Source organism: Papio anubis, chromosome 2, assembly GCF_008728515.1.
Source record: "Papio anubis isolate 15944 chromosome 2, Panubis1.0, whole genome shotgun sequence".
NCBI classification, from domain to species: domain Eukaryota; kingdom Metazoa; phylum Chordata; class Mammalia; order Primates; family Cercopithecidae; genus Papio; species Papio anubis.
The window spans coordinates 74,817,572-74,831,328 of NC_044977.1; the positions used below are offsets into that span (position 1 = coordinate 74,817,572).

At 39.0% G+C, this 13,757-nt stretch overlaps 1 protein-coding gene across 25 annotated transcripts in view; it reads left to right on the forward strand.

Annotated features, from left to right (window-relative positions):
* The window catches only part of MAGI1 (membrane associated guanylate kinase, WW and PDZ domain containing 1), a 677,304-nt gene that overhangs the window by 549,806 nt on the left and 113,741 nt on the right, over window positions 1-13,757 (forward strand). For 15 of the 25 annotated variants that reach the window (XM_017955300.2, XM_017955303.2, XM_017955314.2 and 12 more), the window contains 2 exons: window positions 571-777; window positions 9,269-9,470. In XM_017955300.2, coding sequence (XP_017810789.2) covers window positions 571-777; window positions 9,269-9,470 — 409 coding nt within the window. Of the gene's footprint in view, window positions 1-570; window positions 778-9,265; window positions 9,471-13,757 lie in introns of all 25 variants that reach the window. The other 10 variants (XM_017955299.2, XM_017955302.2, XM_017955304.2 and 7 more) reach the window with 1 other exon arrangement.

Consider the following 13,757-nt stretch of genomic DNA (forward strand, 5'->3'; position numbering starts at 1 on the left):
GTTAAAACTTGGCAAGGGTTTGTTCCTACCCCTCACAACTCTGAGAGTCAAGCCTGCCATTCAGCTAAAGAGGCGCCACGTGGGGTTTACTGTCTTCTTTTTTAAATATTGCCCTGGTTCCCTCTTGACGAGTCCCCTTATTAACGGAAGGTGACCTCAACTTTTTAGGCCTGTAAGGATGCCGGCAGTAATGAATTTTTTATCTTCTGTGAGTCTTGCTCTAAATTGGATTCAGCATTATGCTGGTGCATATATGTAAAAAGATTGACCAATTGATATTCAAATGTAATGAGGAGGAAGGTTTACTATTCAGCATAGCCTCCTTTGTTTTTAGCCCTAGTAGGTTCTTTGCACTAAAACAATACAGCTTTCCTCTTCCCATCTGAAATCACTGTGTCTAGCTGGATAGGAAAGACATCTTTTCTAACCCACTCCAGAAATAAAATACAGTTTGTTCTGGTTTTCTAGTTTAATTTTTTTTAATGTGACTAGAGATTTGGATGTGAAATCTTAAAAAAAAAAACAAAGTATTCCTTTTGAAACATGCAAATGTGTCTCTCCATCACCTAGGAAACTATTATGGGACACCCAAGCCTCCTAGCCAGCCAGTCAGTGGGAAAGTGATCACGACGGATGCCTTGCAAAGCCTTCAGTCTGGCTCTAAGCAGTCGACCCCGAAGCGAACCAAGTCCTACAATGATATGCAAAATGCTGGCATAGTCCATGCGGAGAATGAGGAGGAGGATGACATTCCTGAAATGAACAGCAGCTTTACAGGTAAAGGTCAGACCATGTTGCCCTCAGTGGACCTGGGGAAGGGATGACAAGGAGGCTTTGGCATACAGTTTTGAAAAGGATGCTGTTCTCAAGAGGGATTTTGTAGGGTCGCCAAAATTCAAACTTGGACCGCACAGTGCTTGCAGAAGAGATGGTCCTTTCCCTGGTCTTCTTTTCATGCCCCTTTACAGGAATATTTTAACTTCACCAGAATACCTTAAAGGAGCTGGGGGTGAATGTATGAAGAAGGAAAATGAGAAATCAGCATGGTTTCTTTCTCTTCAAAATGATATATGTGTATAAATAGCTGTATTTTGTTCATTGATTTTTTTTTGAGGGGGGGAACTTGCAGCATCTCTATCATTATGGCTGATTGCTATGAAGCAAAATATGAGAATGTGTTTTATCAGTGTAATGTCAGTTGATGCTGTACAGAAGGCCAGCAGGACCCTCTTATATCTTTGAAAGCAGAGATATAATGGAAGGATATTATGTGCTCCGTTAACTTAAGCAAAATTGCTATATGCCTTAAAAGGGGGAAAGATGGAAAAGTAAAATTCTAACATTATATCCTATATATGCATTCTATATTATATAGCCTATGTATTACTGGCTATATATATATTTTATCTACATTCAGGGCTGTCTACCTCTGAGCTTAAGTATGTTGTATTTTATGAAGGGTTTATTATTATTATTATTACTATTATACTTTAAGTTCTAGGGTACATGTGCACAACGTAATTGTGAAGGGATTTTCAAGGACAAGGCCTTTGGGTAAGGCCATACAGGCTGATTACTGCACAACTCCAGGGGGCACCATTCACAGGGTATAATGTGTGTTCCCTGGAGGGCAGAGGTTGCAGTGAGCCGAGATTGCACCACTGCACTCTGGCCCGGGTAACAGAACAAGATTCTGTCTCAAAAAATACAAATAAATGAAATAATAATAATAATAATAATAATAATGTTGTGTGTTCCTTGGGTTAGTGCAGTGACCCAGAAGAGCTCAAGAATATTTTTTACTATATGAGGATTTGACCTTACACAGTAAGTCCAAATGTAACAACTGAATAAGATAGAAGTAACTTCACTCTATAGTGTTGTGCATTAGAAGAACACCTTGTTTCTTCTGTTGTTCCTGTACTTAAATATTGTATTTAATATTTTAGAGTTATAGCTATGAATAAGTTATCCATTTTCAACATATGAGATTATCCGCTCCTGTAGTGGCCTTTTCTCACATTATCATACTTTGGTTATTGATTAGCATCAGCCTTGGGGAAGGGAGAGATTACTAGACTGTTTTCTCCTGTGCTGCCAACTCTAACAGAATATTTAGGAAAAGTTTCTTATTTATGAATGCTGTCTGCAACCTGTATGGGCCTCACTGGGGTATTTAAAATTTATCAACTAAGCTCAGAAGCCTACATTTTATCAAATGGCAATAAAATTTTTGGATGAGTTTATTGTTATAGCAACTGGATAGCCCAACATTTGTGCAAGAAGTGTCAGGTAAAGACAGAAGAGATTTGTTTGTTATCCTGGCTTGGCTCTTGGTAGTTGTCTTCTTAGGAACATTATGCCTAACTCATCCATGTATAAAATGACTTGCTAGGATTAGGTCATTTCTGAGTTTCCCCTTCTAGCTGTATGAATTTGACTCCATGGAAATTTCTTATTTTCTCAATTAGAATGGGTTAGGCCAGTGCCTGCCCTATAGTTGTAATATCTAGAAGAAATTTGCCACCTTGTACCTATGTTTTAATTGAAATCAGCTGATTTCATTCATTTAGGAATCTTCCATATGTTTATAGTAGCCCTTACCAAAATGAAAACAGATCATGAAAACATGTTAACATTTCTTTCAAATAATCTCATACTTTAATGCCTTGATATTTTGATAAATAAGAATAGCAAATGATGGTATAACCTAAACCATAGTTGTGGTCACAGAAACAGAAGACCTTGGGGGTAGTGTGCAGCAAAACAGTTCTGCCAAGCAGATTGGGTGGTCCCCAAGAAGCTTGTGTGCCTGTATTTGTCCTTCATTTATTAAATAGGTTTTTTGGTAGAAATAAGGAACAAAGTAGAGGTAGTTGACTGTAAGTCTAGATGCAGTTTCCTATTTCTAACTACTATCAATCTCTCTCTAGAAGCCATGCCTCAGAAAATCTGACCCCATAAAATCCCCACTTGAAATCCTGGCATCTTAGAACAACTTGTGGACCCAGATCATCATTGCCAAAGTCAGTCTGATGATTAGTTTCCACACAAAACAGAAAGCTAAGTGGCACCTGATTGTGCTCCTCATGTTCTTGTCTGATACCAAGAAGGCCAGTAGGATGCACTGAGGAAAAAGTGGCCTTGAGATATGCACGTGATGGGACCTCTTCACAACGTATGGAGCATGTTGACTGTCCCCTCACTTATAACACTACACCTGCGACAGCTGACAATCTGTCATACGCTAACGCATGCTAGATCTTTCACATAATTAACACTACCCAGTCCATACGTATGTGAAACTAGTGGTGTCAAAGCATTTCATATTCTGAAACACGTTAAATAGGAATCCACCAGCCACTTTGCACGTAGAGTGACAGTGGCATAATGAGGTGTTGGTTCCTGCTTGGGCCAGCTATGATAAAGGCATGAGCATCATATCAAAATGTAGAAATATTATGGAGCCATTAAAATGATATTTACCAGGATATTTTTAATAACTTGCTGCTATTTCTATCTTAGCTGCCTTTTGCTTGAGTCTTTTGAAGAAGGTTTGTCTCAATAACATGCCTAAGTAACGCTGGGACTGTTTGCAGACAAAAGATCAGGGAGCCTACTGGCCAGAAGCATCCTGAGAAGGCAGCCCACCCCTCCTTTCTGCAGTCATTGATTAAGGCAGAAGCTGAGCAGTGGGCAGTCATCCCAGATGCTCACCGTGGAACTGACTGTGAACACAAAGCAATGGGAGAGTCTTCTACAAATTATGCCCAAATTATGGGCCTAAAAAGAGTCCTTGAGAAAGAACACTTCCTATATGGGCTTAATGAAGGTAGAGTTACACTGTTGGCCAAAACACAGTTATATACACAAAGACTTTTGCAAAAATACTGTGTTTTTTAGAGACACCTTACAAAGTGTGTAACAAGGGCGGGGCACGGTGGCTCATGCCTGTAATCTCAGCACTTTGGGAGGCTGAGGCGGGCGGATCACCAGAGGTCAGGAGTTCAAGACCAGTCTGGCCAGCATGGTGAAACTCTGTCTCTCCTAAAAATACAAAAATTAGCTGAGTGTGGTGGCCGGTGCCTGTAATCCAAGTTACTCAGGAGGCCAAGGCAGGAGAATCAGTTGAACCCCGGAGGCAGAGGTTGCAGTGAGCCGAGACTGCGCCATTGCACTGCAGCCTGGGTGACAGAGTGAAACTCCATCTCAAAAAAAAATAAAAATAAAAATAAAAAAATAAGAAAGAGAATGTGCAACAAATCACTACAACTAAAAAAACTAAAAGTAACAGGTTCATTCATGAACACCTCTGAGAGACATCAAAACATTACTTAATCATGTTTCTAGGCTTTTTTCTTCCAATAATCCCTGATATTCTTAAACATTAGGTTGCTGACATTTTTTTTTTTTTTTTTTTTTTTTTTTTTTTTTTTGAGCCCGAGTCTTGCTCTGTTGCCCAGGCTGGAGTGCAGTGGCGCTATCTCGGCTCACTGAGAGCTCCGCCTTCTGGGTTCACTGCCATTCTCCTGCCTCAGCCTCCCGAGTAGCTGGGACTACAGGCGCCCGCCACTACGCCCAGCTAATATTTTTAGTAGAGACGGGGTTTCACCATGTTAGCCAGGAAGGTCTCGATCCCCTGACTTCGTGATCCACCTGCCTCGGCCTTCCAAAGTGCTGGGATTACAGGCGTGAACCACCTTGCCCAGCCTGACACTTCTTTTTTGTTGGTAGACAGTGATAAAGCATTGCTTTGGAACGTTAAGAGATAATCATTCTATAAGATCTAATGTTTCTCAAATATGGACTATATGGCAAGCACTTTGCTGAGTTCTTTATGCTTATACCAGGAAGGTCAAATACCTTGTCCAGTATCACAGAAGCAGTGAGGGAGGGTCAAAGCTGCCACTGCAACCCAGAAAGTCTGACTCCACACCTACTATGCTATTTGTGTTTTAAATCAAGTTCATCAGCTTTATGGAACCTCAAAGATTATGACTAACCGGTTGTACACAGTGGGAGATACACATAAACCTGAAAGCATGTATAATTTAAAACGAACTTTAGAAATTTTCTTTGACTTGGCTTATGGTCTTGAAGTCACCTTTAAAAGTTCCTGTGTGTGTCAGGGTGTGTGTGTGTGTGTGTGTGTGTGTAAATACTTGGAAGCTTCTGATTTACTCTGAATAAAAATGTCATTCATGTTCGTTTATGTTTTACAAACCATTTTTACATGTATCCCATAAACCTCCTGAAAATCTTGAGAGAGAAGCAATCCAGAGATTACCTTTCCAGTTTTGAGATGAGAACCCTGAAGGACTGTGTACCTGTTACACCACTGAACAATGGGAAAACCAGGTTCCCTGTCTCCCCATTCCATCTTGTTCCAGTATTCCATTCTACCTGTCCTCTTTGGTTTCAGTGGTAACCTTTAGTAAGAAAGTGGTGGCAGTGCTTCTAAATCTTTGGTAAATTAAATGAAAGGTTTTGTTTGTTTGTTTGAGACAGGGTCTCATTCTGTCACCCAGGCTGGAGTGCAGTGGCACAATCACAGCTCACTGCAGCTTCAACCTCCCAGGTTAAAGTGATTCTCCCACCTCAGCCTCCCCAGTAACTGGGACTGTGGACACGTGCCACTACACCCAGCTAATTTTTAATTTTTTGTAGAGATGTGGTCTCGCTATGTTGCCTAAGCTGGTCTCAAACTCCTGGGCTCAAGCAGTCCTCCCTCCTCAGCCTCCTGAATAGCTGGGATTACAGGCACATGCCACCATGCCCAACAAAAGATTTTTTTGAAATCACAGCATGTGTCAAAGTCAAAGCCATGACTAAGGCTGTGAATTCTTGAGTCTGCCATATGTCTGTGCCAGCAGCTCATTTTTGGACTTTCCATTTTCTTTCAGAGAATGAGATTCAGATTCTGTTGAGCTGAGAAGAAGATATAGAAAGCATATAAAATAAAAACAAATACTTGGATAATTTAAAGTAAGATCTAGTTATGGAGGGATTTTTTTTCCTCCAGGAAATTAACATTACTGAGAGATTTTCCCAGAGATATTCCCTTCATGCAGTGTCTGAGAGGGAAGGCCTTTTGTTTTTTTGTAAACATGTATACACTCAGTGTTAAATTGAGTGCATCTCATTTCATATGTAGTGGCTCACCCATTGGCACTACCCTTTTCCTGTTATATCCAGTTTCTATTAAAATAGGTTAATTAAAATTTTTAAATGAAATTATTATTTCTCCTTATCATTCTGACAGTTTGCTGTCTCCTAAGTGAAAAGTCAGTCACTGAGTTTGGACAGTTGTAGTTCCAGTAAGAGGTCTCAGTCCCAAGCACCCACTGAGCACGCCGCAGGTACCAGGCACTTTGCATGTGTTAATTCTGTTCTCATGCCATGTACATTATGCCCATTTTACAGATCGAGAAATATGTGCTCAGAAAGGCAAAGCCGCACAGCTAGAAGCAGACAAGACTATGATCTGTGGTCTGCTGTTATAACCTATCCTTTTTCTACCTATTTGTAACGTATTTGCAGGCTGGGGGTCAGGTCTGGCCTGAAGACAAAATTAATCATAATTTTGATGAAGATAGAGGTACTTTTGCTGCTGGCAGCTGCTTACTGTGGCTCACTATGTGCTAGACACTATTCTGAGTGCCTTATCCACTTAATCCTCCCCACAACCCCGTGAGGTAGGGATTGTTTTTGTCCCCATTTTCCAGATGAACAAGTGAAGGCACACAAGGTTAAGTACTTTGCCCACATTAGTAAGTGGTAAAGCCAGGATTCAAACTCGGGTAGTGAGGCTCTCCAGGGTCAGTGCTCATAATCATGACCTTTCATTTTTCACTGGTGTCATACTGCATTATTTTTTAAAGAAATTATGATTGAAAACTTGGGAGATTTTACATAACAATACAGATTTCCAGCTTGTCTTGAAAAGTAAGAAGGTTGGCAACCCCAAGTCCACTCTCCTCCAGGGCACAAACTGGCACCGAGTGCCCAGCTGCCTTCAGCCTAGACCCACTCTCTACACATCTCATTTGCATCTCTGGCCTGGCACTGGTGCACGGAGGAGTGTGTGGCTGGAGACTGCCCCACTCTCTGCTCATTGGCTGCCGGCAACACCTGTCCTAGGAGCCAGAGGTTCTGGTGATTCTGGAACATGGCAGGTTCAAACCAAGAAAAGGGTAGAGTAATTCCCAACTGAAGTTAGAACTTTTTAAACAATTGATTTTCTACATCATTTTTTCTTTTAGTTGGTAAGAGAACTCTTAGTGTCTTTGTCTTTAAAGTGTAGTTATTATACCACTGGAATCTTCATCACCTGGGTACTTTAAAAGTGTGCATTTTGGAACCTTACCCCAAACCTGTTTTCTGGAGGACAGAGCCAGAAATATGCATTTTAACAATCTCTCCAGGTGATTCTTTTATGCACTTAAGTGTGAAAAGTCTACTTTCCAAGATATGCCAGAAATGAATATTTGTTGGCTTCTAGAGAATTAAAGGTGACTCTTTTAATTCTTGCCAGGTTTTGAATTTATTTTGTTATTGATTGGTCATTTCAAAATTTTTCTTCTGTGTTGGCCTAGTTCCTTTCTGTTCCCTTACTTCTAGTTGATCTATTCATCTGCACTCTTGGATGTAAGTTGCAAAATTAACTCAAATTATTTAAGCAGGAAAGTGAATTTGTGGGTTCAAGCAATCAAAACGATGGGCATCCTTGATTTCAGGTATGAAATCAGAGATCAGAGGCTCAGTCTGGGATATTAGATGACTTTCTCCATCTTTCACCTCACCTTTCCTCTGTGTGCACTTAATTCTCTGGCAAGTCATGTCAAGCTATGTCAAGATGGCTGCCAACACCTGCAGCATGAGAACCTATTAGCAAATAGGCTCCAGCCTCGAGCAACCACCTCTGGCTTCATGGTTCCAGTAAATCTTCCATGTCTGACATTCAAATTTGTTTGCCTTAGATCACGTACCTATTCCTGACCTAATAACAAAGACAAAAATGATAGAATACTCCAGATTGGCAAGGAGTACGATGTGGAGCCAGGAGTAGGTCCCCTCCTGGACCATGTGGGACCTGGAGTAGAGGGAAGCACCACAAGGATACCTGAGTGGTGCTAGCAGGAGAAGAGCAGATAGATGCAGGGCTGGGAATACCTACAGGCAGCCTTCTCAAGGGTAGTACATCTTTGGTGGTGGTGGTGGTTTAGTAGGCTTAGCATGTCCTCCATCCAGCTTTTAGATTACCTTTACTCTCATGTGTGTCATTGGGAGTTCTCATCAGAGAAAGCTTTGAAAACAGCCTTTTATCATTCTTCAGTCTGTTTTCACTAAATCAGAAATGTCTACAGAATTACTGTGGGAGATAGAAATTCGCTTCATACCCTGATTATTCAGTTTTAAAGCCCCATAGAGATTGACATTTAATATCATCGGCCTCTATAAAAATTCAACCAGAATGTCAACAATGCCATTTGGGGATACTTTGATGACATCACCCCTGATGTTTCTAGTTAATAAGAAGGCAAGGAGACTCAAGTATTTCGAGCCTTCTTTTAAGACTCAAGTTGTATCAGTCCGCCCACATGATACTGTTCTCGGGGTAACTGTCTTGGTTTTCACAGGAGCATAACTTTTTCAAAAGAGGTTCCAATCTGACTCACTGGTATAGCTCTCTCCATATTCTAAACTTTTGTATATGTTTCAGCTTAATTTACCATTCTTTGATCTTTGCCAGTGTCTACCAAAGATATTTATACAAATATAAAAATAACATAAAATAATTTCTACAAGAATGGGTAATAATGCCACTGTGTCTGTGTTTTCACCCTGGATACTTTTTTGTGCCCAAACATCTTTTGAATAATGAAATCAAGTGATACCTATGGAATGAGGATGCAGATCCATCTGTGTTTTGATGGCCTTCTTAGTTTAAGAGTTTGAGTCATGAATTTGTTTCTTCTTTGACATTTCGAAGATTGTGAGCAATACATTACTTGGGATTTTTTTCCCCTTCTTCTTAAGTAAAATAAGTTTCATTGATCATTTCGATGCTTTCCAATTAAGGGACAGACATCTAAATAAAATAGGAGTAATGGTTAATGGCCAGGAATTAGGGAAGGATAAGAGCGTTTAAGAATATAGATGTGTATAGTTGCATACTTCCCAGGTATGGGTTATGATTGCTGAATACCTTTTTTTTTTCTCCCTCTCTTTCTCTCTCTCTCTCTCATCTCTTCACATGATTAAGCAGCCGATTCTGGTGAACAAGACGAGCACACTCTCCAAGAAACAGCATTACCACCTGTGAATAATAGCATCATCGCTGCTCCCATCACGGACCCTTCTCAGAAGTTCCCTCAATACCTACCTCTTTCTGCAGAGGATAATTTAGGTCCTCTACCTGAAAACTGGGAGATGGCCTATACCGAAAATGGAGAAGTCTATTTTATAGAGTAAAGTATACCATTATTTCTACCTAAATCTCTCTTTCTTTTCCCTTCCTTCCCTCTGTCTAGCAGCTGCCAATGTAAACTACATTTAAGGGATTGATCACCCACTGATGGTATTTTTTAATAAGGTTTAATAAGTTTTGCATAAAAAGGTAATTAATTCTCTACTTATTGATTCTGAACAGTTTGAGGAAGCATAAAGTTAATCATTTCCCTAAAGGTTTAGACAACTACATTATGGTATATAGAAATTATGACATAATATTTAAAGAGCATATTTAACCATTAAAAATAGTAAATATGTTGCTTTTTTTTTCTTAATTGAACTGCAATGTCCTTATTGTTTTAAGACTTCTTCATATATTCTGGATACAATTCCTTTATCATATATGTGACTTGTATGCATTTTCTCCAAGTCCAGCTTTTCTTTTCATTGTCTCAAGTATGTCTTTCAAAGAGCAAAAATTCTTAATTTTGATGAAGTCTGATTTAACAGTTTTCTTTTTAGTCAATTGTGCTTTTTCTGTAGTAGCTAGGAAATCTTTGCCTAACACAGTCAAAAATATTTTCATTTTTTACATTTTATGTTTAGGTCTGCAATACACAAGTTAATATTTTTACATGGTGCAAGGTGTATGAATTAAGATTTGAGAACAGACAGACAGGAAAGTCTCTCAGATTTATAAAACGTAAATGCTATATAGTTAAACATTTAATAATCTTTTCTGAAAAGGAAAAAAAAATGGCTACATTTTAAACCATTCTGGAAAATCTAAGATAATGTGGTTTTCCTAACCAACAGTAGTCAGTTTTTAAATACAGTATTTTGACTGTATTATCCTATCATTGAGATTCACCATGTTTTAGTGTACCACTAAGAAAAAGAAAATGACTGATTAAATTATTTAAAAAATAAAACCACAGATTCATCTATTATACTTACATAGATTGAAATTGATCTACTGTTAAGTCAACGATAACAAAGGGGAGGACATTGCAGAAAACTATGAGAAGGATCTCAATTTTGCAAAATATGCATGTATACACACATATCCTACATCTATTCTGTGTGTACATTTGTTTCTGTTAATATGTAGATCAAGTTCTAGATGCAGAAAGTTCTAGAAGTATCTATTAACAGTTGGGTTTGAGTTAAGTAAATAACTTACTTTCTAACCAGATGTTTCATTGATGTGGGTTGTGAATTTTTTATACTTTGTGTGTGTGTGTATACACACACTTTATTTATTTATTTATTTATTTATTTATTTATTTATTTATTTATTTCCCTTCCTGAGATGGGGCCTCACTGTATTGCCTGGGCTGGAGTGCCGTGGCATGATCATAGCTCACTGCAGCCTCTATCTCCTGGGCTTAAGTGATCCTCCCACCTCAGCCTCCCAAAGTGCTGGAATTACAGGTGTGAGTCACTAAGCCTGGCATACTTAAGCATATGTTTTATAATTAGAAAAAAACAATGAAAATTAGGTAATATGATTTTTCTAAACATATGGGAGTTAGAGAAAAGGCTTGGATCTCAGAACACCCTCTTGGACAGCCAGGTGCAGTGGCTCACGCCTGTAATCCCAGCATTTTGGGAGGCCAAGGCAGGCAGATCATCTGAAGTCACGAATTCTAGACCAGCCTGGCCAACATGGTGAAACTCCATCTCTATTTAAAAATACAAAAATTAGCCAGGTATGGTAGTGCATGCCTATAGTTCTAGCCACTTGAGAGGCTGAGGCAGGAGAATCACTTGAACCTCGGAGGTGGAGGTTGCAGTGAGCCGAGATCGCACCACTGCATAGCTTGGGTAACAGAGCAAGGCTCTGTCTCAAAAAAAAAAAAAAAAAAGAATACCCTCTTTGAGAACCTACCCAGGAAGAATTCTGAGATAAGTGAATTAGAGCTTCTGTGCTATTTTCCAGCTAGAGGGAGGGGACACCTCATGTTTCTGTCTTCATGTTAATGACAAATGCTTTTTAAAAATAAGGATAAAAGAAGTAGTCTTTTCTCGAGAGTCAAGAAGTGTATTAATTAAGAGCTTCACTAAAGGGTCATGTTGTTTCCAGCGTTTACAAGTTATTTGACCTTAGGAACTTTAGTTTACCTCTTGCATCTCAGTTTTCTATATATATAAAAGGAGAACATGAATACTATGAATTGTACCTATCTTGTCAAACTGTTGGTAAGAATTAGAGGAGATAGAGAAACTAAAGTTCTTGGGCTAGTACTAATTAGTGATCACTATTGTTATAGTTACCATTGTCATCATCATTACCTGTGGTTATTCTGAGGAGTTTAAACATTGTTATAAAAATGGATGCCAACCATAAAATCAAAAATTTACTTAGCTTTTGCAATAAATTGCCTTTGAAATTATGTCACGTTAGTAAAGAAGAATTATGCTGAGAAAAGGGAAGGATATTTGGTGTTCCTGGTACAGAATAATCTGTGAAACTCAGATTCTTAGAAAAGAATGTACCAGTAATTTTGTTCAAAACTAACTTGATACATTGGAAAAAGGGAAGTTGGATATCTTGATGGTTAGCGGGATGCTGGCCTTCTAAACTATGGCTGGCTTTCAAGAGAATGTAGTGATTTTCCTAGTTTTTATAACTTAGCTTTTAGGTGATGTAAAGCCAGTGTTTCACTTGCCTAAGGTTTAGTAGAAAAATTATACAAAAATGTGGCTTATGATAATTATGGGATTTGTTTGCGACTATCAGATTTCACATGTATTAAGTGATTAGATACATATCATTTATATTTTTAGCCTAAATTGTATATACCGGTTACTTTGTTTTCATGTGTTTTTCATTCTAAAAAACTTCTTTTTAGGATGTCTTACATTGAATAGCAAATTAAACCGCATTAGAACCAGATCTACCTTTTTATGCATGTGCGTGTGTGTACACTCACATGCAAATATATATACATTTGTTTTATAGTTTTTGGGAAATTGAAGAAATAGTAGAAATTTAAAAGAACTTTAAAAAATCAAGCATGGATTTGTAAACCTTTGGCATTGTGTAGAAAACAAACATAAGAAGTCTTTGAAAGGAAGAGCAAATAAGACAGACTAGCTAGGGAACCTGGGATCAAAGGAATACTAGGTGATGAGTTCCCTTTCTGTTTTACTTCATTTATCCAGACTTAGAGCTAAAGAGCCAGCAACCCAGAAATACCAACAGACGGAGGCAAATAAAGCCCTAATAAAAGCCTGCTCTCTCTAGCCAAAGGATCAGGAAAGGGACATCCTACAAGACAGAAAACTTTTATTCAACAACCATTCTACTCTAGCAACAGCACAGAAAAACCTGTGGTCCCACGTCCCAAGGGTAGAAGCTGAGCCTTCTGTCCTTGACAGGCTGTGTGACTAGAAGCTGAAACCTCCCTGCTGGGTGGTGTCAGAAAAGGCCAAGTGTAGAGCTGGCACTTTGCATCCAGGCAGTAAGGAGATTCCCCTTATTTCCACATAGATTTAGTGGAGACCGCTTGAGGGAACTCAGGACTTCCACCCCACCTGGCAGTAATGAAACACCCTCTTCCTCCCCACTGGTGTGGTGTCAGAGGAGGTTTAGAGGAGAATCAGGATTTTTACCACCATCCAGTGGTAAAGAGCCCACCCTCTCCGTATGGAGTCAGAGAGGCCAGCTTGTGAGCAATAGTGAGATAGTCCTACCCCTCCCAGCCTAGCTGGTATCAACAAAGGCCTAGTGGGGAGCTCAAGCCACCATCCCCACCCAGCAGTAAGAAGGAGCCCATTCCCCTCTCCGGTGTCAACAAAAGCCAAGTGGGGACCCCACCTAAAAGTAACAGATAACCCCCTTTCCTCTTTTCAGCCATATTAGGAAAAGCCAATAGAAGGTATAAGATCCAGACCCCTATAATGTAATACTGAAAATATACACATTAGTAATAAAAAAAAAATCACTTGTTATCCTAAGAATCAGGAAGATATCAAAATGAGTGAAAAAAGGCGATGAGTGAGTACCAACACAGGGATAATAGCACTGTTAGAATTACCTAACAGATTTTAATGCAGCCATTATAAAGTTACTTCATCAAGCAGTTATACCATGCTTAAGCCAAATAGAAAATTAGAATATTTCAGCCAAAAATAGAAAGTCTCAGCAAAGCCATAGAAGATTTTTTTAAAAAATAGTAATTTTTCAACTGAAAAATACAATAGCCAAAACAAAAAGCTTAGTAGATGGATTCAACAGCAGAAGAGAATGGGGAGAGGAAAGAATCTGTGGACCTGAAAATAGAAATTACCCAATAAGA